Source organism: Squalius cephalus (assembly GCF_949319135.1).
Source record: "Squalius cephalus genome assembly, chromosome: 20".
NCBI classification, from domain to species: Eukaryota; Metazoa; Chordata; class Actinopteri; order Cypriniformes; family Leuciscidae; genus Squalius; species Squalius cephalus.
This window is the reverse complement of record NC_137141.1, coordinates 27,490,553-27,516,137: the sequence shown is the minus strand read 5'-3', so window position 1 is coordinate 27,516,137 and position 25,585 is coordinate 27,490,553. Positions and strand designations below refer to the sequence as shown.

Genomic DNA, 25,585 nt, shown 5'->3' with positions numbered 1-25,585 from the left:
TAATCCTCAAAACTAATTTCACTTTTCATAGCAATTTATATATTTATATTTGCAAATTTATGATTACCAACTTGTCATGGGATTTTTTTAGTCAGTTAGTCACATGATGTCACTATGTAATAACCACAGGTGCAGTTTATTACATTAAAGGTGTTCATTATACGTTTGTGTGTTTATGTTTCATGATTTGAGGACCATATAAGACAGGAATGGAAGTGTATGTATTCAATATAAGTTAATTTATGTTCTCCAGCTTGCACAGTGGTGTTTTCTAATTTGTTTAAGGCTTTTAAAAGGTCTATTAATGTGGTAGGTGTAAGCCTGAATACAATCATCAGTAAAGATGATTTCAGATTAAGAGTTAATTTTAGTTCTCTTAAAACTCAGGTTAGTGTTTGTGTGAAAACAACTGTACAATTCTTAATTCACTGTCAATATATTAAAATAAATGGTCTCAATTAATCTCAAATTTAGAATTTCCTGCAATTTGCCTCAAATATATGTTAATTTGCCCATTCATTTTGAAGCATTTGGGTAGATTTACATTTAGGTAATTAGGTATATTACATTCAGATGTTTTTAAAATCTGATAAACATAATTTATATAATAACTTACATTATTAACATGTTATCAACTATAAGTCGAATGCACTTCAGCTGACATCAAAGAGCCAAGCCAGAAAACACAATATCAGAACTGCTGCAAGTTTCTGCTTTATGAAAACGTAACATGGCTGGTCATGTGGTGTCAACATGGCACCACCCATCAGGGGGCGACCTGCACCAATGTATTTTTTATTTTTTATTTGTAGAATATTTTTAAAGACTAATATGAGTTGAGTATTCATATCTCTCTATGTTTGCTAATATCATTTTACTCATACTTATTCAAAAATGCTATTCAATGTGTAAAACCTATTTGCTCGCAAAAAGTGCACGTTGGCTTTAATTTTAAACATCACTAGAAGAAAGTGTCCAAATAGTTTTTTCCTTATCTATTGCAGTGCATTTGTTGTTTTATAATTTATACCCTCACAAACTAGTTTTTGTGAAAGGTTTGCTTAAAACCTATGCTTGTGATGTTTTTGTAACATAATAATTAATAATAATTTTGTTAATAACTGCCACTTGCTTTGTATTTTGTTATTTAGTGAAATTACAGCCTACATGCAACTACTATAAAGTGAAGTCTAAGATACATTTCATAAACACATAGGCTAACTTTTAAATATATGTTCCTTCTGTTGACCACTGTAATCTAACATGTGAAAATAAAGCTTATGTTGTAAATGCATGATGATATAGCATCTGCAAAATGCCTTGAATGTAATTTAATCGGTATAAACGCTTAAAAGTGATACTATGTGCAAGCGTGTGTGCTTGTTTGGAGTTTGAAACGTTTATACAAATGAAAACAATGGAGAGAGAGTACTAGCCTAAGGTAGGTGGTTTCCCCTGAACTGTCATCGTACAGTAAAATGACGTTTCCCAGAGGGTCACATGATTTGTCTGTTACAGTAAAAACCCAATATGGCAGAGATGGCAGGTCTAGCACGGTAACTAAAGCAACATCAACACTTTCTACAGCACCCTGGTCGATTTTTCGCGACCGACCGCCGACATGAGGGAGAGACAGAAGAAGAAAAAGGGGAGGACGTGGGCAGAGGCCGCCAAAACGGTAAAACAGAGGACTTCTTGAGAGCTTGTTTACGCCTTGTGCTCCCACTTGTACAACTGTGTTTATGAGTTCATGACCCGCTGGTGTAGGCGAAGTATTGCGTATGCATTTCGGGGCCTGGTTTCAGTTGGTGTTGCCAAAGTGCATTTAGATCCATACACTATAAAGCATGACATAACGCATGCATGAACTGGTTTTCTCCATATTTACGTAACATTTGGGAACTTTTTTGATCCGGGAAGTGATTTGATGAAACGTCTGTAGCATGACGTTCTTGTCAGTTGCTAGCAAGCGCGAGGCAGCTTAGCGCGCTTATGTAGACTAGTGACACTTCGCTGGTTAGCCAGTTAGCTTAGCTCAGCTCACCTAACCCACAAAAATAACCCAGTATTTTCATGAACCTGTCAAGGACACTGTAATATTACTTTTTGCTTATGAAATCTTCAGTGTTTTCTGCTGTAAACGGTTAGAATCACCGCCCGCTTAAACATGTTGTGTCTTTAGAGACCGCGAGTTTGTCAAACAGAGCATGTTTACTTTTTGACGTCGTTAAAATCGTTGTTTTGAAATGGTATTTTGATTTCAGACGAACTTTCCACATTGCTGTTGCATTTAACTTTAGACCCAGATTGTAATATGCGAGACACTGAAACTGAACTTGTCTTCTGAGATACAAGTGTCCCTTCAGGACTTCAGACTGAAGTTTCACATATATTCACAGGTTTTGATCATGCACCTGTTTGTCTTCAGTCGGATATTTTTGATGAATCGGTTAACGAATCTGAATTAACTATTTGTTAGTCTGAATCAGTCAGCGGTTCTCGAACGAGTGGATTTGGACATCTCCAACTCGCAGTGTCCGGGTCAACAGCTCAACCACACATTTGACCAATAACTGTCTCTTTGTCTTAATCGTAATGATCGAAAGAGTTACAGCAGAAATGCAAATAAAACTGAAAATGCTTATGTCATGACTGTATAACAGCTTTACAGTACAATGAACTTGGACACATGCTTTTACAATAAAAAACCGTCCTATTCGTAATAAGTGAAATGCAAGTTACAGCAGAAATAATAAAAATCTAAATAAAAAGTAGTGTAAATGCTTATGACTTGACTGGGGCCAGGGTATTCCTGAAAACAGGTTATGTGACATACCCGGGTAAGCAAGTAAGCACTATTAAAATAAGGTGATGTTTATTTTATTCTAATATATTTATATATGATAGGGTTGGGGAGTAATGGAATACTGTACATGTAACAACATAATAATGAGGATACAAATACCTGGTGACTAATTCGTTACAGTTTCGTCAAAAAACTAAGTAAACAGATTATAGTTACATTTTGTAAAAAGTCGGAATACTATCAGGATTTCAATGGTTTGTTTCACGTAAAGCGAAATAAATTAGTATTTTGACATAATAACGCTATATTGACTGACCGTAGTGATGTGTGGATCCAAAATAAAGTAGATTACATTACTTTAATATTGTGGTGCTTGGATTACATTACTGAATACTTTTTTTAAAATTAAGTAATTTGTAACTGTAACGGAATACATTTTTAAAGTAAGTAATTGGCATCAAACAAACAATATTTTTCTTATTCACAGTTAGTAAAGATTAGCCTATTAAACGAAAAGATTGAAAAATGTTTGACGGTAAGATAACCTTGCTTTCTGGAATACCCCCTGGTTTAAAGTACAATGAACTGGGACACATAGTAAAACATAAAATGAAAATTCACCCTTTCTATTTTCTAAATGCATGTTATAAATCTTATTATTCATCATTATTATTATTCTGTGACATAATAATTATTTATGTGACAGATTATTATTCTGTGACATATTTTCTGGCCAGCAAACGAACACGGTGTGATTATGATTCAGGCTGCATCACAAGTCAGAATTCAGATCGGGATCGGTAGCATTCAAATATTCATCTAGTTCCTTTTGCTTGAAGATCAGATTCATCCCGCCGGTATGGAGCCGAAGCTGGCCATAGGGTCTGTGCGGAGGACCTGTCTGGTTCTTGTGGTCTTTGCTGAGGATCTGTGCCGATGGCTGTCATGTCGACGAGGCCTTCACATGGGATTGTCTTGTAGATACGGTCTGTGCTGACATTCAGGGCTGCGTTTTGGTCGTGTCTAGGTGCAGGTCCACCATCTGATCTGGATATGGACCGGATCCGGCTGCCTACGGTAACCTCAGGATAAGGATAAGACAGACAGACTAATGTTAGCGCAGATGCCATTCTTCTTACGATGTAACAAGTACATCGGGTGTTATAGGAAGTGTTCCCGGTGCCGGTTGACCTAATTTATGCAGCCTAACAATCATTTAACTGATTTGAATAATAGAATTTGATAATGTGTTATGTGTATGCCAGGTTAAAGAGTTGTGTTTTTAGTCTAGATTTAAACTGACTGAGTGTGACTGTTTTCTGAACAAAGCTAGGAAGACTATTCCAGAGTTTGGGTGCTTAGTAGTAGGAAAAGGATTAATAAAAGTGATGTTAATTCAGCCAGCGCACATACCTGTATTTTCTTCCTGTTTTCGGTCGAAGTCCACAGTAATCGATTGTCGAGTTCACGCGCATAGGTTTAGTTACCTATGATCACGCGCGTGAACTCGACAATCGATTACTGTGGACTTCGACCGAAAACAGGAAGAAAATACAGGTATGTGCGCTGGCTGAATTAACATCACCTTTATTCATATCTTTCACATCTACTGCAGTCAGATTCACCCGTGTTCACTCTGAAGGAATCACTCACATGGCTGTGCGCTTGTAATGACACATCAAGGATGTTAAGAGGCTAAAAGCAGGTTTAAAACTTGCCCCATTGAAGTCGTCAGGGTGCAAATTTTAAAAAGAGGATAACACGGTGTAGGCAACACCGATTTTTGTCGTTGTTCTCTGTACTGACAGCACTCCAAATTTACAAAAAAATGAGCTCAATGTTAAAATTGATCAGAGTTCTCCTTTAAGAGCTCGCTCAAGTACTGAGGGGCTAAACCATTTAGTGCTTTGTAAGTAATTAGCAAGATTTTAAAATGTATGGGATGTTTAATAGGGAGCCAATGCAGTGTTGACAGAACCGGGCTAATATGGTCAAACTTCCTGGTTCTTGTAAGAACTCAAGCTGCTGCGTTTTGAACCAGCTGGAGTTTATTAAGCGTGCAGGGCAACCACCCAGTAGAGCATTACAATAATCTAGCCTTGAGGTCATGAATGCGTGAACTAACTTTTCTGCATTGTCATTGAGAGAATATGTCGTAATTTAGATATTTTTAGGATGGAAAAATGCGGTTTTACAGATGCTAGAAATGTGGCTTTCAAATGAAATATTGGTATCAACGAGCACACCCAGGTTCCTAATTGACGACAAAGACTTGACAGAGCAGCCATCACGTGTTAGACAGTATTCTAGGTTATTGCATGCAGAGGTTTTTGGTCCAATAATTAGAATCTCTTTTCTTCAGAATTAAGTAGTAGGAAATTACTAGTCATCCAATAGGGGTGGGCGATATCTCGATATTTACGATATATCGAGATATTTTTTAAACTCGATATGGATTTTGACATATCGTATATATCGATATATTGTTTTTAATTCTGATTTCGCCAATTTGCTTGTTTGCCTTCTCTGTGCTGTGCTCGCGCTCGCCCCCGCCCTCCTCCGCCTCCTTGCTTTTGTTCCCCCTCCCCTCGCGTGTTGTCTCATTCAACCAAGTTCCCCGAGTCCGGTCAGGCACAACATTTCCCCGCCCAGCGAGTGCTTGAAGTGCGTCAGAAACAGCGCGCGCGCGCGATCAGTTGTTGTTGGTTATTTTTTTGTGTAGCGTCGCCTCTCGCCGCATTGCTTTTGTTTGAGGGCGCACTCACACTTAAAATGCTCCCCTGTAGAAACGGGCCTGGCAGCTCGCGCAAGGTCTAGATACGGTGAAAGTTTCCTGATTGTGACGGATGGCCGAATTTACATGACACATTATAAATTAGCATTAGCCTAAGTTACCTATTCTGCTATATACAGTGTCAAAAAGAAGAGAAGAGAATAAAGGTGGATAAAGACAGAGGTAAAGTGATGTAATGAATGAACAGTTTATCTAATTGCATAGTAGTAAGATACTGTAATTTAATGGCAGCTATTTTTACCTTAAACTTTATGCTAGCAGTTGTTCTGAGTTCCCCAGAGGCCCCAGACAGTGTGATTTTGTAACAATCATGTCAATTTTTAGATGCATTTTGATCACTTTTTTTTAAATTAATGTTTTACTCTACAGTTGTGCAGTTTTGGGGGGATATATGGCTTTTTTTCTTTTTTCTTTTTTTTGCCAAAATTAGTAATGATATTTCTATACAGGTTTATTAAAAAATAGTGCAATATGTATTATGTCTTCCTTTATTTTACAGTTAAATTATTATTTTTGTATACAGGGATTTTTTTTTTTTTAATGTCACAGAAGCACTTTGTTCCTACATGAACTGCCTACCTATTTGCACGTCAATAAAAAAAGACTTTGTGGTATTTGGCATATTTGTTTTTGCAGTAGTTTTTGGGGGGTTATTTTTCCTGTAAAGATGTCGAGATATATATCGTATATCGAGATATAGCAAAATATATCGAGATATATTTTTTGCTCCATATCGCCCAGCCCTATCATCCAATATTTTATATCAGTGATGCATTCTGTTAATTTAGTGAATTGGTATGTTTCATCAGGGCGCAAAAAGAAATATAGAGCTGAGTATCATCAGCGTAATGTTGAAAACTAACGCCATGCTCCCTAATGATATCTCACAAGGGTAGCATGTACAGGAATAAAAGCAACGGTCCTAATACTGAGCCTTGCGGTTCTCCATACTGAACTTGTGATCGATATGACACAAGTTCAGTTTGGAGTACCGCATTAGATGGTCTGTTTGCGTGTCCCATACTCTCAAAATACAACCACTTTTGAATGTAGTTCAAAGTATCTCACCCAAACTAACATGTTTCTCTGACCCAATAATAAGAACTAGGTTAGTTTCACAGAACGGGATTGTCTGCTTCACTGAGGTCAATTAATGATAGAATTCAAAGGCATTACTGTCTAACAAACCTCCTTTCAGACTGACCATCATTTCCATCTACTTCATCCTTTCTCTGCGGTTACTGCTATAGTGAGTCATTGCTGAATTGTTCACTTGTTCCCGTAATACTGTTCGCAGGTGCTCGAGAAGTACCCCAACACACCGATGAGTCATAAAGAGATCCTGCAAGTAATTCAGAGAGAAAGGCTCAAGGAGATAAGGTGAGGTCATTCTCCAGATGTTTCTTGAGTATTTCTTTATTAAAATAGCAATTTCTTTATCAAACAAACATTCTAGTTCAGATTGTGCAGGTTTCCCCTGAACTGTACCAGGTCATATACCTTTTATGTTTTATTTACTGTCTTTTGTTTTATTTTTCCAAAGCAAAATTTAATGTGGCAAAGTATCTAATTATCACATTTCTTTTCTTTTTTTTTTTTTCATTTCTCTGTTGTCTTCCAGAAGGTAAGATTATACAGTAGTGCACCCTCCCCCCCTCAACTAACTTAAATCCATTAGCCAATCCCTATGCATGTTATTAACATGTCCCCAGTTGACAGCATGCAAAGGGTCTCTGTAAACCCCAAGAGCGAGGACCTAATGGCCATGGCTTTGACCATAGTGCTTGTCCTCTGAAATGGCTAGTGGCTTGTTGTGCTTCTGGCAGTTTTGCTCTGTTTGAAGATGTTTCATTATGTACTGAATGCTTGTTTAGCCTCCTTAAGCTTATCATTACGATTATTTATTCAAAAAATTGCTTTCTAAGAAAAACAAATTATACAAAACAAAACTGTCTACAATGTAGAACTATTAAAGCATTTTTGTTTATTGGAATAAAGCTAAAATAAAATAATAAAATTAGAAATGTTGCTTTGGTGACATTAATTAAGCACTAAAATATTAACTAGAAATAAACAAAAACTCAACTAAAACCAAAACTGAAATAAAAATAAATTAAACCTAAAAAGTAATATAATAAAATTGACAAAAGCATATAAAGAAATGACTAATAATTAAACTAATATTAAAAGGAAAACAGAAAATATAAAAATAAAAGCTAATTCAAAATATTAATAAACTATAATAGTATATACTGTAAATACAACAGAAATCACCCCCTTTCAATACCATTTCAGTGAGCGCCATTTCCCTGAAACGCCTCGATTGCAGTCTTGAGTTTTTTTTTCCGTTAACATACACATCATAATATTCCTCATTTAAATAATTCCCGCCAAAGGCATACGCAAAAAAAGGTGCGAGGCCTGGTTGAGTTGTGTTACTAGTGTTGAAACTCACGGTTATGGTAAGGTGTGTGCCATTTTCAAAACACACAAAGCATTTGACTAATCACAACACACTGGTCCAGCTGACCAATCAGAGCACATTGCACTTTTCAGAAGGAGGGGCTTCATAGAGACAGGTACTAAATAGAGCGTTACTGACAGGCTAGGAAAAGAGGTGCTGCAACAATGTAAAATGTGAAAAATAATGTCTTTGAATATTCAAGCATAAAAACCTATCCTAGTAGGACCCCCCCCACCCCCCACCCTACCCACAAAAAAAAAAATCAAGACTTTGTAAAAGGGCATAATATGGCCCTTTAATTTAAATTTATATTCACATTCATGCACAAATATCTGGAAACCAACCACTGAACTGTGATCTTTGTTGCTGCTTTTCATTTGTGTAAAGATGGTGACTGATTTAATTTGCTTAATTTATTTTTAGTGGGACTTCCCCTCTTGCCTGTCTCAATGCCATGCTCCATACAAACTCACGTGGAGATGAAGGGATCTTCTACAAGGTCCCCGGTCGAATGGGAGTCTATACACTGAAGGTAATATGAATGAATGAATGAATGAATGAATGAGGCACTTATACAGCGCTTTCATATGTACTACAAACGGTTTACATACAATGTAGGTATATATTAATAACATGTATACCTTGAATGCACCGTAAGTTGCATTTGATAAAAGTGGCAAATGATGAATAAAAGTAAATGTAAATGCCGGTTTCCTATTTCTTGTCTGTTTTCTGAAGTTACTACAGCTCTGTTGAATGGCATGAATATTTACTGTACCATTTGCTGTTATAATTAATTAATGCTCCGTTAACATTACTATAACAAGCCACACTTGTCAATGATGTGTTTTTTTGTTTCAATTGAAACTAGCAAATTCCTATATATTTATGCTCTACACATTCCTAATGATTTATTAAATGTATAAATTAACATTGATCAGATTCAAGTGAGCTGTTTTATGCACATTAGTGTTTGACATCTGTTGAGTATGGTTTGTATTTGTATGTGAGCAGAAGGACATTGGAGATGTGATGAAGGAACTGTCAGAAGAGGATTCAGAGGACAGCAGTGATAACATGTCTGATACCCGATGCTCAGAAAATACCAGCACCACTACCTACAGCAAAGATGGACGCAGAGAAAGGTGGAAGAGGAGAGGTACCACATTTTTTTTTATTAGCTCTGAATAGCCAAACTTAGAGCAAAGTGTGTCATTTCTGCACCCGAACGTTCCCCCTGTCTGTCATTGGTCAGATAGTTTCACTCCAAAATCATGCCACTGGTTAGGCCTGTCTTGGATCACTGAAACAGAACAATATTTTGATATATTTCCATTTTTAGCACTTCCACTTTTATGAAATACCATACAAAAGGCTTGTTCTTGTATATTAAACTGGAATAGGACAAAGTATTTTAACATTTAAAGGGGTGGTTGAGTATGATTTCACTTTTCTAACTTTAGTTGGTGTGTAATGTTGCTTTTTGAGCATAAACAACATCTGCAAAGTTACAATGCTCAAAGTTCAAAGCAAAGGGAGATATTTGATTTAAAGGAACACGCCGACTTTTTGGGACTTATTCACCGTATCCCCCAGAGTTAGATAAGTCCATACATACCTTTTTCATCTCCGTGCGTGCCGTAACTCTGTCTGACGCACCCACCGCTAGCCTAGCTTAGCACGAAGACTGGAGGTAAATGGCTCCAGCTAGCATACTGCTCCCAATTAGTGACAAAATAACGCCAAACATTTTCCTATTTACATGTTGTGATTTGTATAGTCACAGCGTGTACGAATAACAAGGTCACATGAGACACAACCATCTTCTAACCGTATAAATACTGGGAACTATATTCTCAGAAGGCGAAGCACTGCTACTTCTGCGGAGTGATTTACTCCATCTCTGAGCGAACTCTCTGCTCCTCACCACGGGGCTTCTCAAGTGCTGCGAGCAAATCACTCCGCCCAAGTAGCAGTGCTTCGCCTTCTAAGAATATAGTTCCCTATGTATACGGTTAGAAGATGTCTGTGTCTCATGTGACCTTGTTATTTGTACACACTGTGACTATACAAATCACAACATGTAAATAGGAAAATGTTTGGCGTTATTTTGTCACTTATTGGGAGCAGTCGGGTCTTTTTTTTTTTTTACAGATCGGGCTTTGGTCGGACTCGGGCTCATTTAGCTTTTCTCCTTTCATCGTGCCCATAATATACATGCAGAGCGCAGGCTACTGTATGAAATATTGTTATATGAATAATATTATAAATATGCAACGCAATATGCGATTACACGAGTAACGCGGCGCACGTTCAATGCATTAGGTGACAGTTGACCATGGAGAGCATTAGGGAGAAGTTGGAGCGTGGGGAGTTACTAAAAGTTCCCAATACTTCAGGAAAAGCTGCATTTTGAAAGAGTTTTGATTTGATTACCACAACAAACAATGAGCCTGAAGCCTTCAACAGTGGATGCTATTCTTTTTCTTCACAACACTCGCGAATAAACAGTGAATGAGCCTCAGTTTTTTTTTCTTTATTATATTTTTATTATTATTTAACGTTAGCCAGTTGGCGAAGAGTTCTTTGAAACGTTGTTCTTCAGTAAAGTTACTTGACATCAAAAAAAGGTAGGTCGTAAATCTTTATTTACTGCTGGATCACATTTGGCTATATAATATTCTATAACTTACTGCATGCTTATGCTTCTCTGTAATGGACATTCTGTATTAATATTTGTGGGCATAATTGTCGGTGATGGTAGTTATGTTTGAGGCGTATAATAAAATTTTACCTAGTAGCGTGTGCGTTTGTGTCTGCGTCTAGCAGAGACAGTGCGCATCAGAGAGCGCGTGTCAGAGGGAGCTTTAAGTGATATTGATGTTGGTCTTGGGTCGGATTCGGGCTTAAAAATTGTAATCGTTATCGGGCTGGGGCCGGATTAGGGCTTGAACACCACGGGCCAGGTCTCGGTTAGGGCTGGATGTTTTGCCCCGTGCAGGGCTCTAGGCAGTATGCTAGCTGGAGCCGTTTACCTCCAGTCTTTGTGCTAAGCTAGGCTAGCGGTGGGTGCGTCAGACAGAGTTACGGCACGCACGGAGATGAAAATGGTATGTATAGACTTATCTAACTCTGGGGGATACGGTGAATAAGCTAAAGTCACAAAAAGTCGGTGTTAGTGACATCACCAACCCTCAAATTTACATAAACCCCGCCCCCGGGAACACGCAGTCCATGAGAAGAGGAAGAGGAAGATGTGCTGTAGTCGCACATCAAAGCACATTTGTGAGTAAGCTCAAACTGTAGCATCCGTCTTTTCACATGCAGTAGAAAGTCACTCTGTGTGCATCTCACAACAGTTCCTATACGAGCGATTTATAGATTATCATGACAGAATATGCTAATTGAAGATAGTTAACTCCACATCAGCAACATAAATTCAACTAACCATTCAGAAACGTCCTGTTGCATTCTACATGTTGTCACTTCTTCTTGAGTCTCTCCATCTTTGTCTGACTCCGTTTAAACATAAAAGGCAGAACAGTTTCTGTCATTTTAGTGTGTCTGCCTGAGGTAATAGGAGCTGCTAACACACAAGCTCTTGAAACCCCGCCCTCTGTGCTGGGAGCAGAAGCATATTTGCATTTAAAGGGCCAGACACAAAACGGTGCGTTTTTGCTAACCCTCAAAAAGTGACAACTTTAACATGCTATATAAAAATATCTGTGCGGTATTTTGAGCTAAAACTTCACACACACACACACACACTCTGAGGACATAATCAGAGATTTATTTTACGTCTTGTGAAAAGGGCATTATACCACCCCTTTAACATAAATTTACATTCTTTAAATGCAACATACACTACAGTTCAAAAGTTTGGGTTTGCTAAGATTTTTAAAAATGGTTTTGAAAGAAGTCTCTTTTATTTTTTTAATAATAAAAAATATTTTATATGGTGAAGTATATTGTGTCATGACAGTCTGTAACATCCACACAAAGTAAAAGCATACCTATATTTTGTAAAATTATATCCAGTCGCTTGATTATATTAATTAGAAGTCGACTGTTATGATTTTTAAAGAGCAAAGAGCAGTGCAGATGATCTATATAACAGGGCATGATTGTGAAACAACATATACTGTAATGTAGACTGTAATGCAATTTAACAAGAGAAAATAAGTTGATCACATAATTTCTTTTTAAATAACAATTATAAAATAACAATAATTTTAAACAGCATTTACACTCAACAAAAAACCTGTCAGTAGATTTTGAAACTGACACCTGGTTGCTAAAATATATCGGTCTGTCACTTATATTTAAAGATTTGAAGAAATATAAAATTGTAGTTAAATTTGTACAGTATATCTGTGTATGTATAAAGGATTTACTGCATGTAAATGTATCAGTAACCTATGGTCCCATGATCACTGTTAGATATCAAGACTCATGTGTTATGGGATGTAGATGAATATGTAGATGATGTATGTCAACTCATACGCTGATTCTGATATGTGTATAAATGACCTTACATTGTAGGTTTGCTCTTTTCAAGTCAAAATATTCTTTGAATGCAGAACACCCTTTAAACAGGAAATTCTACTTTTTTTCTCTCTCTTTTTTTGTTGTTGCAAGATTGATACCACTTCCTCATATATTTGAGAGTATTACGAAGTTATCAAGACAAACACAGGCTTTACCTCAAGCTGTCTTGTAGAAACTTTTTAACTAAGTATTTGAGAATAATGCACTCTAATAGAGTGAATTCCTGCAGAACCAAGTACTGTAAGTAACACTTTCGTCTTAATATGCTGATGAAACTTTAATGTTGTGAATTGAGAAGATGAGGATTGTTGTGTCAGAAAGAGAAACTAACTCAGCAAAGACCAGGAAATAATTACTGCAGCAGTAGCATATAATTCATGAGAGTTAGTTTGATCAAGCATTTTTTGAAAACACTTTTCATAACAACTTTTTATAAATGTGCTTTAGTTGACTGAATGGATCTATTAGTTAAAGTGAAAGTTTATTTATATTGCACCATTCATAATATTACAGTGAAATAATTTGTTTATTTTTTTTGGTGGTTCTGTTCTGACTTGAGAATTCTGCTGATTTAAATGTGTCATAAGGTCAAGATGACTTGTAATAGTCTTGGAAAAATTAGGAAGAAAGGATTGCAGTTGGCAATTGTAAACAAATCCTCACACAGTATGTATTTGTTTTCCAGCAAAAGTGTATTTATGAATTATAGCGGTCATGGAAAAGCAGTGTTTACTGCAAGATAACAACTCAACTTATAATGAAAATGTATATTAAAAAAATTCAGACATTTTTAAAAGTAATAATTTACTTATAGTGTACTTTTCGATGTATTTGCAAACTTGTGTATTTGTATTAAATTGACCTTGAATGAGTTGTCACAGAGTGAAATTAAGTTTTTGCATATGCCTGTTTATTTGTGTTTGTGGTACAGATGTCCAAATATACCCAATGTATTGCTTTCCAATCATTCGCAGTGCCAACAAAACTGCAGTCTCAGCCGTCCTCCCCACAGTCTCGCTGTTCGTCCCCGTCAGTCTCCAGCAGCAAACTCATGTCCCCATCACAGAAACACAGCAAGAAGGCCCTCAAACAGGTGCTGCCATTTACACCTCTTATTACTGGTTATCTCTCAAGTTATAAATAACAATTGCTGCAAATAACATAGGGGGACTTATTTTCATGGTATTTTTTGTTACGATAACGGCATATCACATTATGTTCGTTTTTTGCTTGAAATTCAACATAAAAATGCTTTATATATTGAATAACCATGTGGTAATGCCTATATGGATAATTAATTAAATTATATATTTTTTTAAATTACAACTTAATTGTTGGAAAACCTAAGAAAATTCATTAAAAGGTAAACTATATAAACCCACTATGATAACCACTGCTGACTGGTTTAAACCTTATGCTGTTGAGAGAGCCTCTATGCTCTTTGTTGGCAACACAGAAATGACTTATGTTAGGTAATCTGTGGGTTTATGGACATTCTCCATTTCTTCATTTATAGGCACTGAAACAGCAGCAGCAGAGGAATCAACGCCGGCAATGTGGAATCCCCAACGCCTCAAGCCCACGTCTGCTCCTCAAGACCGTCAAAGACATGGCTCGTGACTCCTCCAAATCATGTACATACTGTTTTTGTTACTTCCGCATTTTTACAGTTTCACTAGGCACTATTTTTCATTGTAAATTTGACCTTTCTGACTGTGATATAAGAAATAAAAGCATGTTCTTCAGGTGTGTCCAAACTTTTGATGGTTTATGTAAATACAAAAGAAATATAAAACCGTATGTCTGTTTGCTGTAGCCTGGGAGCTGAAACAGACAGAGCGCCGCCCTGCCAGTCCACAGAACTCTACCTCCAGCTCGTCCTCCTCTGTCAAAGCAGATGTGTGCCACGCGACTGGTGCCCGAAAGGTGTCTCAGCGCTCCAGTCGGCTCAGTGCCAGTGAGTATCATCACAGATTGATGCCATTTGTGTCAGCACATGAGATTGTGTAACTGATCCCACCGCTTTGGCTTTTCAGGACAACTGAGGCGTACCAAGTGTGAGATAGATGTTGAGACACCAGATTCCATCCTTGTCAACACCAACTTGCGAGCACTTATCAACAAGCACACATTCTCACTGTTGCCTACAGAGTGTCAACAGAAGCTTCTTAAGATGCTCCCAGATGTTGACCAGCAGGTAGTGAAATGCAGAAGAACCCTGCTGTGTTCAACATACAGTATGTTTTTGTGGATCATGAATCACTGATTGTTATTGATGAACCAATTGTGGTGCTGAGTGGTCTCTCTTTGTTGCAGGCTAGTATAGATGGAGCATTGAAGGTGACCAGCTCTGCCTTGAACAATGAATTCTTCACATCAGCAGCACAATCTTGGAAGGAGAGGTTGTCAGAGGGTCAGTTATTGTTCTCTTGTCTTAAATGTGAACTAAGTAAATTTTTGTTATAATTTCACTGCGTGATACATCATTGGTCTTGACATTTTTTACTCTCAGTGTGGATACAGCATCACACACATAAGCAAATGTTTTTGGTCACAATTATAGAAATACCCTATTTGGAGGTATTCTTTGCACTCCCATTTAATTTATTCCACACCACAACCGAAAGTGTCCAGCAAATGAGTGGTTATCGAGATAAAATAAGTAGTATTTAACAGGTCATGTGATCTCAACATGGAAGCCCCCATAAGGAGGCAATATCAAAGGAGACTTCATTTAACGTGAATGTACTTATTCTTAAGCATTTTTCAAAAGACATATAAAAAAAAGAAAAAAGTAAAACTATTTAGGAGTAAACCTTTTTACAGAAGAAAAAGTTACTTGGTAACTTGTAATAAGCAGATTTATCTGCAATATTTGTATGTGGCTTATGCTTAACTGTGTTCTCAGGTGAGTTTACCCCAGAGCTGAGACTGAGAATGCGGCAAGAAATTGAGAAGGAAAAGAAGGTGGAACTTTGGAAAGAGCATTTCTTTGAGAGCTACTATGGTGAACAGTGAGTCAGCCACCACACCTTATGGAAATACTGAAAAAAGACAATCTGAACATTGTGAAGGTCAGGGGGTGTACAATTCTGTTACTGAAATATTGCCACTTGTTACTTGTGGGTCTGTCACACTCACCGAATTAAGTGCCTCTGACATATATCGTGCACTATAATTAAAAAAAAAAAAAAAAAAACGGTAAAAAAAACGGCAGCTGTGGTTGCAGAAATTTAGTGTCAAAAAAATCTGGTAGCAACATTTTAGGTTTTACAGAGTTAACTTAAATTTACAGTTAAAAAAAAAAAAAATTAACTGATATTATGTTAATATACCAACCTATTGAAGTACTAATATTTGTTTTGTACCTTTGTAATACACTGACAACCACCAAAAACAGGTGGTGATGAGAATGTCACTTGATGAATCAAAGCTCATCACAAGCAGCTTTTCCACAAGCTGAGAAGGTAAATACTAATATATAAAAGGTGCACAGTGTCGTTCACATAAGCACGAAACACCATCATAGTAACACAGGACACTAAAGTAATGCAATAAACATTAATTCAAGAACGTTAGATATAACTTAAACCCTAATATACATAACTGATTAGAAAAACCTAAGACATAATTTCATAAATTAGTTATTTCAACAAAAATACATCATATGTGAAGAGTCATGCAGGGAATCCTGGAAATGTCAATTTACATTTTTTCACTGTTAATTATACAATGACTTGTTCTTATTCACTTCCAAAAACTGTAAATTTTACAGGTTAGATATATTAGTTATTCACTGTATATTAAAAGGAAGACCAATTTTTACAGTGTTTTACCATTAAAATCACGATCATTATTTACAGTGTGAATCCTGTTATGAAGTTCTATGCCTTATTTTGGTATCCAATCAATGTGAGGCCGGAAAATTTAGTTGTGGGTCATTAGTTTACTGTATCGTAGGTGATGGTGATGTTTTGTTTTTGATATTCTTTTTGCTAATCTTCAGTCTTTTCTTGCTTTTCAGTTCTGGACTGAGTATAGAGGAATCCAAAGAGCTGACAGAATCCATGGACATTCCTGAACCAGCTAAAAGCTCAGTCCTATCAGGAAAGCCAGAGATTGTCAAAGAGTCTCAGAAGATAAACCCGGTGACAGAGGTCATCCACATGGAGTTGAGATCCAGAGATGTGAAATCAACAGTAACACATGCCTTCCCTGAAGAGCCAGTCAAACCTCCTGCTTCAGAGCAATCACGTTTATCTTTAGACATGAGGAAGGATACACAGGAAGAATTGATTTCAGAGTCCTCTGTTCAAAAAGCAGTGGATCCCAAACCTTGCAGTGAGAAAACGCTGGAGAATGAGATCACATGTAAGCCCCCAGCATCTCCTTTGGAAGCGGTAGTCACCTGTTCGAAAGGAAAGGAGACACAGACCACTAAAGAGGAAAGTCCTGTGGGTAACGCTGAACAGATAACGGAGAGCAATAAGGCTGGATCCCCAATAACCACTGTCACATCTGAGCCTCTGAAGAGAAAATTCTCTACTGAACTGGATACAGAGCTAAGAACAGAGAAGAAGCCCCGTGTCTCTTCATCAGAAACGTCATCCACTGTGACAGATAAAGAAAAAGTAGAACAGAGAGTACCTCCTCTCAAAGTAAGTTTTAGGTTTATTTCTTTTGAAAAAAAAAAAAAAAAAACTAAATTCACCCTAAGTATTAAACTGCAGTGTTACACCCTGATTACACCAGATGAGAGTGATGATGCAATGCATCAAAAGCCAGTAGAGCCCATTATAATCATTGATACTGTCTACACTATAAGGTGCAATTTGATGAGTTACTGCCAGTTTTAAGCAGTTGACAAGGGTCACACCCAGTGTATTCATAAGTGTCATTTGTGCTACTTTATTTGCAACACATATTGTGTGACTTGTTGAGGAGAGATTTTCAAAGCAACACTCTTGCAACCACATTGGAATGCACTAGCATCTATCGAGAACACTCTAGCAATCATAACAGCATGCTAAAACTGGCCCAGAACCCTTTAGTAACCACAATAGCAATGTCCTGGCAACCACCTACAACACCCTATTATCGTGGTATGGAGTTTTTCCACAGAAAGAACTTTTTTGACATTAAATGTTAACTTCAGTGGAATTTTGGCTCTGATAGTAACACTTAAACTCTCTCTTTGCAGATCTCAGTGTCAAGAATTCTCTCTGCCCCTGCCGGTATTGAGCAGGTATCTCCAAGGACTCCTGTTCCCTTGACACCACCTAGCATTCGGCCTGGTCGCACTGGTGCGCGCACTCTAGCTGACATCAAGGCAAAAGCCCAGTTAGCACGTGCACAGCGTGCTGCTGCAGCAGCCGGGTTATCTTCCTCGAGAGGAACCGGCTCAGTTGGAGGTACCTCAACACCCTCTCCAGCTCGGTCCCTGTCTGAAGATTTTTCACCAGCAAGCAGCAGAAGTCAATCTGTGTCGCCTATAAAGCTAAGCTCTGAATCTCCGGCCCCTGAAGGCACAGTGACACTCTCACAAACCTCTCCTTCCTCAGGTTTTACTGGTCACACAGACCCCAGTTTTGTACTAGACTTCACTGCACAGGGTTTTTTAAAAGAAAATCGTTCTTTGATGGGGTCGCAAACCACTCAGTGCGCATTGAACCCAATGGGCAAGGATCAACACAACCTCCTCAGTCCTGGAGGGACACCAGCACCTTCAAGTCAGGCAGGAAACTTAACTATGTCAAACACAATTGCACAAAACCAGAGACCACAGCAGACACCTTTTTCAGCAGCGTTAGTGACCAAACCTATCTCTTCAATCCCAGCAAACAATCCTCTGGTCACCCAGCTTCTTCAAGGTAAAGAGGTTCCATTAGAAAAGATCCTCCCAAAGCCACTAGCCAAGGTGGAGGTTCAGTCTATGGCCATATCTGCCAAAGATAAAGAGAACCTTGGTACCACCCCTGCTGGGTTTAAAAATGATAGCCCAACAAACCAAGAAGATGTCAGTAAATTGGGGAACCAAATTCCTTTTTGTTCATCTGTGATGCAAGTCGGAAGTATGGACAAGTTGGTCAAAGTTGGCACTCAGGACCAGATTCTCCATCCACTAAGGCTCAAATGTGAGCAGAAGCACACCAATTCAGACTGTCAACCTTCTCAATTTCAATCCTGTCAGTTAGGTCACCTTGAGAGCAGCCTAGACCAGAGTGTCCATCTAGGAATCTTTGGACGGAAGAGGTTATCTAAGCCAGCTATGACAGGACACTACCTCCTCAATGTCTCCACATACGGTAGAGTATCCGAGAGCAGCAAACGGCCGCACCTAGCTTGTAATACCAGCTCTGCCCTTGCTAACCTGAAGAAAGAGAAAATTGAAGCAGAGGAGAGTGTGAAAGGGATGACAGAATCACTTGCAGGGTTTCACACCACCTCTCAAGGGCACCTGAATTTCCCAAGGGTCAAAGTGGAACAGCAGGGTTGTTTCATCAATAAACCAGATGATGGTTTGGCATCCCAACCCTGTTCTGATATAAAGTCTGAATCTCCATCAGTGAGCTGTTTATCCAGCAAAGGAGGAGGCAGCACTTCTACTAGAACCAAAGAAATATGCTCAAGAACACAGCTTGATATGTGCAGCAGTATACAGGATAAAACAGAGCGATATCAGTTAAGTGACTGTCACCAACGCACGTTTATGTCTCAGAAAGCCCATAATGGACCTCAGTATGGTGGCACTATCAGCATGTCTGTCCCTAATGCACTGAACCACAGCATGGCTGACACTCCAACTTCTCCTACTGTGTCTTGCAGTGGTGATGGTGAAACGGCTAGTGGAGGTATGATGTCTTTTTCAGTCACTGTCACTGCCATACCTGCAGGTCACTTACTGGATCAGAGCGGTCAGGGTGAGACCTCACCTGAGCAAGCCTACATAGAAACCTCTGGGATGGAGGACGTCCAATCAAAGTGCTACTGTCGGCTGAAGGCCATGATTATGTGCAAGGGATGTGGCGCATTCTGTCATGATGATTGCATTGGTCCATCCAAACTATGTGTCTCATGTTTGGTGGTACGATAATAGTCATGAGGATAAACTGCAACACGTTCATTAATTCAAAAAAACAATCACTGCAGTGAGGATAGCAGAAATGTTACAACAGTACCGCAATGACGCTCTCGCTGTCCGATGTGTCCATTGTCATTTGAGAAAGACTGTTGTGCTGTTATTCTTTGGGGGGAATTCACTAAGAATGAATTGCACCTGCTAATAGTGCTGCTTATTTGCACGTACATTTTGCTCTATTTTAGTGGCCGATTCAAGAAAGGAATTATGCATATCAGGTAATGTTGCTTGTAAACATGGCCAGCTACAAGTGCTGTTCTTGTAAGTCAGTTCTGAGTAGAGGTCTTCTCGGGTCCTAAAATCTGCACCCGACCCGAATCACTTACCCAAACCCGACGTGCATGAATTAATTTGTTTAAAATAAAAACCCGACCCGAGTTAGACCAGATAAAATTAGACCCGAGTCCAACCCTACGCCATTTATTTTCAAACCTGACTGGACCCGAATGTAATCGGCATTGATGTGTTCACAGCCTGCAGCCCCGCAGTCAGTCAGGAAAAATGGTGTCCTGCTGACTGATTTGGCCACTGCTCCATTACTTTAATTTATTTATTTACTTATTTATTAATACTTTATATTATTGGTTAAACAGAAAACTAAACGTATAATAATATAAACTGTTACAAATGAAGCTAGCTAGCTTGTTAGCTTGAGAATACTTGCCCTCAAACTTGTCGACATAACTCGAAACATCCGATTTAAAGCCTTTCTCCTTGTTACTAGAGGGTGTGAGAGATGGCACTTCAGTTGACATTGCTCACCATAATCCATGGAAGATCTTGCAAGCAGTGAGTCTAAAATCCATGCTGACGGTGCTCATTGAAACGGTAGGCAAAGATTTGGAGCAACTGTGGATAGAGTCCATTGCACATAGAAGCATGGATTAAGAGAGATCTTAGAAAAAGTGAGTCTTGTATTAGAATTGTTTAAAATAATTAAATTTTGTTAAATACCCGACATAGTTTAAAAGAATTAAGGTCTTCTCGGGTCCATTCTGAAAAAGCATATTTATTTTAAATTACCCAAGACCCGAGGCCACTAATACCGAACCCGATCTGTGTCCGTCAAAGTTTTGGACCAAAGTTTTCGTCAAAGTTTTGGACCTGAACCGGCTCGGGTCGGACCTCAGTTTTTTGGATCCAAGTGGACCCGTGAAGACCTCTAGTTCTGAGTACTTAGTTGTGGAGAATGCAGCAGACTTCCGTGATATGGCCAGCTTTACTTGGACTGTTCAGTATGGTTGCACTACTGCAATCCAGACACCCGTTTCAGTGCTTTAAGCGCCTGGTTAAACTGGATTGCGAATGGCTAGTGAAAAAGATGCAGGTTTTTGTGCTGAAATGCAGCACTCAAAAGTGGCGCAACTGTTTAGTGAATTTGCCCCATTTTGCCCCATTTCTTTACAGCACAAAGACAATTAGAATAGTTGAATATGAGGCATGTATCGTGCAATGCCGAATAATTCTTCCTCTCATTCATTGAGCACCTTTCTTTAGACTCAATACTGAATAGTGGCAATATTTAAGGCTTGTTTCTTTTCTTTAATATTTTTGTAACAATTTCAGAAATGGAAATCAATATACTACTATTTTTGTAGATGTTAAAAATGATGCCCCCACTGCCCCTACCCCTCAGATTATGAATCTTTTAGACACAATTCACACTATTTTGCTGGATTAGAAACATATAACATCAATATTTAGTGTTTGCTTCTCCTGCAAAACAAATTTTTTTCGGTTGGTTTTAGCCTTTGTGACTCAAGCAAAGAACCACACAACTGAAATACCAATTACTTTCCAGAATTACTGTGAATATGTAAACCTAATATATTAACCTGCCTTGTTACTAGGTTTATATGGTACTGTTAAAAGTTATTTATGGGAGAGAAGGGAGTTTTGTCAAATACGTTAACAGGCTTGCACTTCTCTTACATTGGTGGGTTTCACTTTAGAGAAGAATGTAAGAACAGGTTTATGCTGATAATGGCAATAATTTGTATATTTACAACATTTTATAAAATTAAGAGCATTTGCCCCTTACATCATTTTCTTCAGAAAAAATAGGATTTATTAGGGTTGCACTTTTTTTATGTTCAGAAAATGACTTTACCTTTGCTATACCTTCAAAAAATGACTTGTAAGGATAAAGAGAATTAAAGCACTTCTTAATCAAATAATCTATTGTACCCTCTCAGGAGAAAAAAAACAAAAAACAAAAAAAAAACAGGTCTTAATCATTTCAATAGCCTGTGTCTAATCATTTGAGTTGTTTACGTCACATGAATGACATTGCCTCTAATTGGAATAGTAGGTATTCCCAGTAACCTTAGTTTTTAGGGATAAACTATATGAGCAATGAAGTTAAACACTCAGAAGGGAGGTTATATGAAGTTTTTTTATATTGTAAATACTGACTTTATTTGAGATGTACAAACATTTTCTACAAAGCATTCTTGTATCTTGCCTACACATATCCGTTTGTCTGATTGGGGTTTTGTTTGAGAAATACTGTCCAACATAAATCATAATTTCAATCATATTGCAACATGAAATAATGTTCAATTTCTGTCCTGAAACAATTCTGCTAAACAGATACATTTTGATACCAATAGTTCTATGTACTGTATCTTAAAAAAAAAAAAAAGTCTTGTTGCATCTTTGAGTTAGTCTTTTTTTAATCGTCTGCCTTCCAGGCAATAGAAAAGTAAACGAATTTTAGATAAGATTTGCTTGGTAATATACCAAAGTCAATTTATGGTAACTAGATAATCAATTGTTGTTTTAAATGTCTGTCTAGTTAAGCAAAGTAATATATTTTAAGTAATATATTTTAATAAAAAGAAGTCTATATACAAATCATTTTACGAAACATTTAAGAAACAGGGTATTTACTATATCTTTATATTGGCTGTCCCATTTTGGTATACCTTTGTCTGAACTAAGTGTACAAACTTTTTACACATTTTTTTGTACCAGGGCCCTTGTGATAGTCTTTATGTGTGGCTAGTTTTGCCTGCAATGAATTGATGTTCCCTCACAGTGGATTTTTAATTGACTAATAATATCTGTGTGACACTTACAGCTCACTTTATTGATTACTCGAAGTCTAGCTTATTACAGAAAGAAAAAAATCCATCTGGTTATAGTGTTTGTGTTGTATGAATAACATTTACTAGCGTGGTGGTGGGGTTGTGCTGAATGTCTTTGGGTGTGAGATTGTTTTTCGGGTAACTGGTTTTCAATGGGTAAATTATCGCTTTCATTTACATATATATACATATGCAGCATATAAACATTCAAGAGACTCATTGAACATAACTGTGATACTTCCATTTATAATAGGCCTTAGAACTGATTTCAATCTTTAAAAACTGATATTTGGGTCTTTGGAAATATTTTAATTTGTCAGACCTGAAAACACCAGTGGTTGACTGTCGTTGTTTATTTACTGCTTTCATTTCATTTGATAGAGTTGCAATGCATGACTTACCACTGCCTCTGTCCCCAACCTTATATGCCTGTGACATTTTACAAAACACTCGGATTTGTAATTAATGAGTCAATGTTTTCCCCTGCGGAACCGTGAAATAAGACGATTGTGATTCTTAGTGCAGGAGGTGTTGGTATTCCAGAACACAGTGTGTGTTATTTTATGTTTTAAAAGTCAAATATTTTATGTAAAATAAAGGTGAATGTAAGATAGTAATTGTAATCAGCACTTGTAAGCAAAGTGTATTTTATCAAGAAACAATATGAATAAAATGCTGTAAAACAAATGAAGTGATGGGGTATTTTTGATATAATTCAGCTGATTTTCAATATGGTACAGCTTTTATTACTTTTACTTTGTAATTATTAAAAATATTAAGAGCACAAATTTTCACTAAAATATTATTTTAATTAAAGACTGTTACATAAAAAGGTAGATCAATCTAATCTGAATTGGACAAGTTAGACAGATTATCTCTTGGTTAACTGCTAGTTATTTAAGAAACAATCTTAACATAGTGGCTAAATCTATGCAACTGGCCTCTGGACTGGAACTATACATTTTATATAAACCCAGCCATATAACATCCAAAATGTCATCAAAATTGCATGTCATCAAAACATGACATTACATAAAATCTTCACATGCAGTTTAAAGAATATGCCATTAATAATAGGCTAAATTGACTGTAAAAATGATCAGTTGACTTAACTTAAAAAAGTGAGGAAATCTGTTGCCTTAAAATTAAGTAGTAAATAAACTTAATGCGCAATTGAAAAAAAAAAAAGGTTATGTGGAATTGTCAAGTTCACATAACTTCATTTTTTCAATACACATGAAGTTTATTTGCTTAATAATTTTAAGGCAGCGGGTTTCCTCAATTTATTTAAGTTAAGTCAACTGATCAGTTTTTACACTGTTGTGATTTTAACAATGTATGCCTAGGTTAGAGGACTTTTATTCTGTTTTGTTTAGCACTATATTAAGGCCCTTTAGATATATAAACATCTTCTTTATGTGTCTGACGTAGACATAATAAGCATAAATGCATACAGCTGCTCAATATTTGAGCAAGCACATTGCACAGCATTGCATAAAACTAACGGTCGGCTAATGGCTTTGTAATAATCGTGCATATGAAGAGCAATAGTGATGCACCAGTAATGGGAAAGGCAGGAGTGCTCTGCTGTCCTCTGCTGTTGGCTGATGCTCAGAGAAGCGCTCGCGCAGCCTGTGCTGCAGTTCCTACAAGACCGAATCAAACGGAACGAACGGTAACCACGGCACAAATGTGACGATGGGGAAGCGCAGCGCTACCAAATTGCGTATTATTAGGTCGGTGATTGTAAGTCTATATTAACAAAAAAAAAAAAAAAACCCCAAAAAACAAGTGGAACTAAAGACAGCTATGATGAAGATGATGATGATACGCCAGGAATCGAGTGCGAGACCGTTGATCGCTCTCATCAGATGCTGATGATGGTCGCGCGACCTGCGTGATTTCCTCTCGCTGGTAAGATCATCCGCTTATGATTCTTTCACATTCAGATGCAAATACAAACAGGGCACACGACCAAACGCGTCCTCAGAATATCATCTTGTGGATCTATATGTATTTATGCACCTGATAGCATCTTATTTATTTAACATTCAATACATATAGAGTTAAAAATTTGAATAAGGCAGTGTGCATTATGCTTACACGTTGTCATTGTGGGTGTATTGCTATTTTAAATAGGCTATGAGTGTTTATACAGAGTGTATTTCCGATGGTTAATCAAAATCCTCACGTTGAGTCACGTCAAAGCGCGAGTCATTGTAGAGGTGCGGTGTATTACTTCTATCTTCTACAGTGGGCCTTACATTCACTCACTCAGTAGTAGCACTGCAAGATGCGATTAGACTAGCAAAACGGACGGGATGATTTGAAGCCAGAAGTCATAACGTCAGCAGTGTCTTTTACGGTCAGGAATGACATAATGCTTTCTAGTGGTGTTTTTGAACGAATCGGTGCCTTTGAGCGAATCTTGTATGTGAACGAATCTTGTTCACTTCCATGCACTGACTCATATATTTTTGGTTCACTGAAGTTTCTCCCACTGCCTTCCTGTCACTAAAGTCAACATGAAATCAAAATGGACAATATTGCAATATTATAAATGATTTATCTGTGCATATTCTTATTCACATGCCCTCATTATCTTTAATCAAAAATAACTTTCTTTCGTCTCTTCTCTTCTCTTATGATGTGTTTACTGGTGTGAGGGCGGGACACCCAGGCTGTCACTCACATGAGATCACAGCAATAGCAAATGTAGTGTTGTCAAAAAATATAGATTTTTCGA

General features: G+C 37.5%; 2 protein-coding genes across 9 annotated transcripts in view; both read left to right on the top strand.

Moving 5' to 3' along the window:
• Positions 1-1,421: 1,421 nt before the first annotated feature.
• On the top strand, positions 1,422-20,556 carry asxl2 (ASXL transcriptional regulator 2). Of its 2 annotated transcripts, XM_079852873.1 has the most exons (13): positions 1,422-1,441; positions 1,519-1,678; positions 6,898-6,980; positions 8,488-8,596; positions 9,079-9,223; positions 13,587-13,705; positions 14,129-14,246; positions 14,429-14,569; positions 14,649-14,809; positions 14,929-15,025; positions 15,521-15,626; positions 16,637-17,270; positions 17,813-20,556. In XM_079852873.1, the coding sequence occupies exons 2-13, from the start codon at positions 1,622-1,624 to the stop codon at positions 19,703-19,705; spliced, it is 3,663 nt and encodes a 1,220-aa protein (XP_079708999.1). In that variant the 5' UTR covers positions 1,422-1,441; positions 1,519-1,621; the 3' UTR covers positions 19,706-20,556. The 2 variants fall into 2 exon arrangements, with proteins under 2 accessions (XP_079708999.1, XP_079709000.1); XM_079852874.1 differs by lacking the exons at positions 1,422-1,441; positions 1,519-1,678; positions 6,898-6,980; positions 8,488-8,596; positions 9,079-9,223 and adding an exon at positions 12,730-12,852.
• The window catches only part of dtnbb (dystrobrevin, beta b), a 47,808-nt gene continuing 42,063 nt past the window's right edge, over positions 19,841-25,585 (top strand). For 3 of the 7 annotated variants that reach the window (XM_079852880.1, XM_079852879.1, XM_079852877.1), the window contains exon 1: positions 19,842-24,753. The gene's annotated coding sequence lies outside the window, so the exon portion shown is untranslated. Of the gene's footprint in view, positions 24,754-25,585 lie in introns of all 7 variants that reach the window. The other 4 variants (XM_079852878.1, XM_079852876.1, XM_079852882.1 and 1 more) reach the window with 3 other exon arrangements.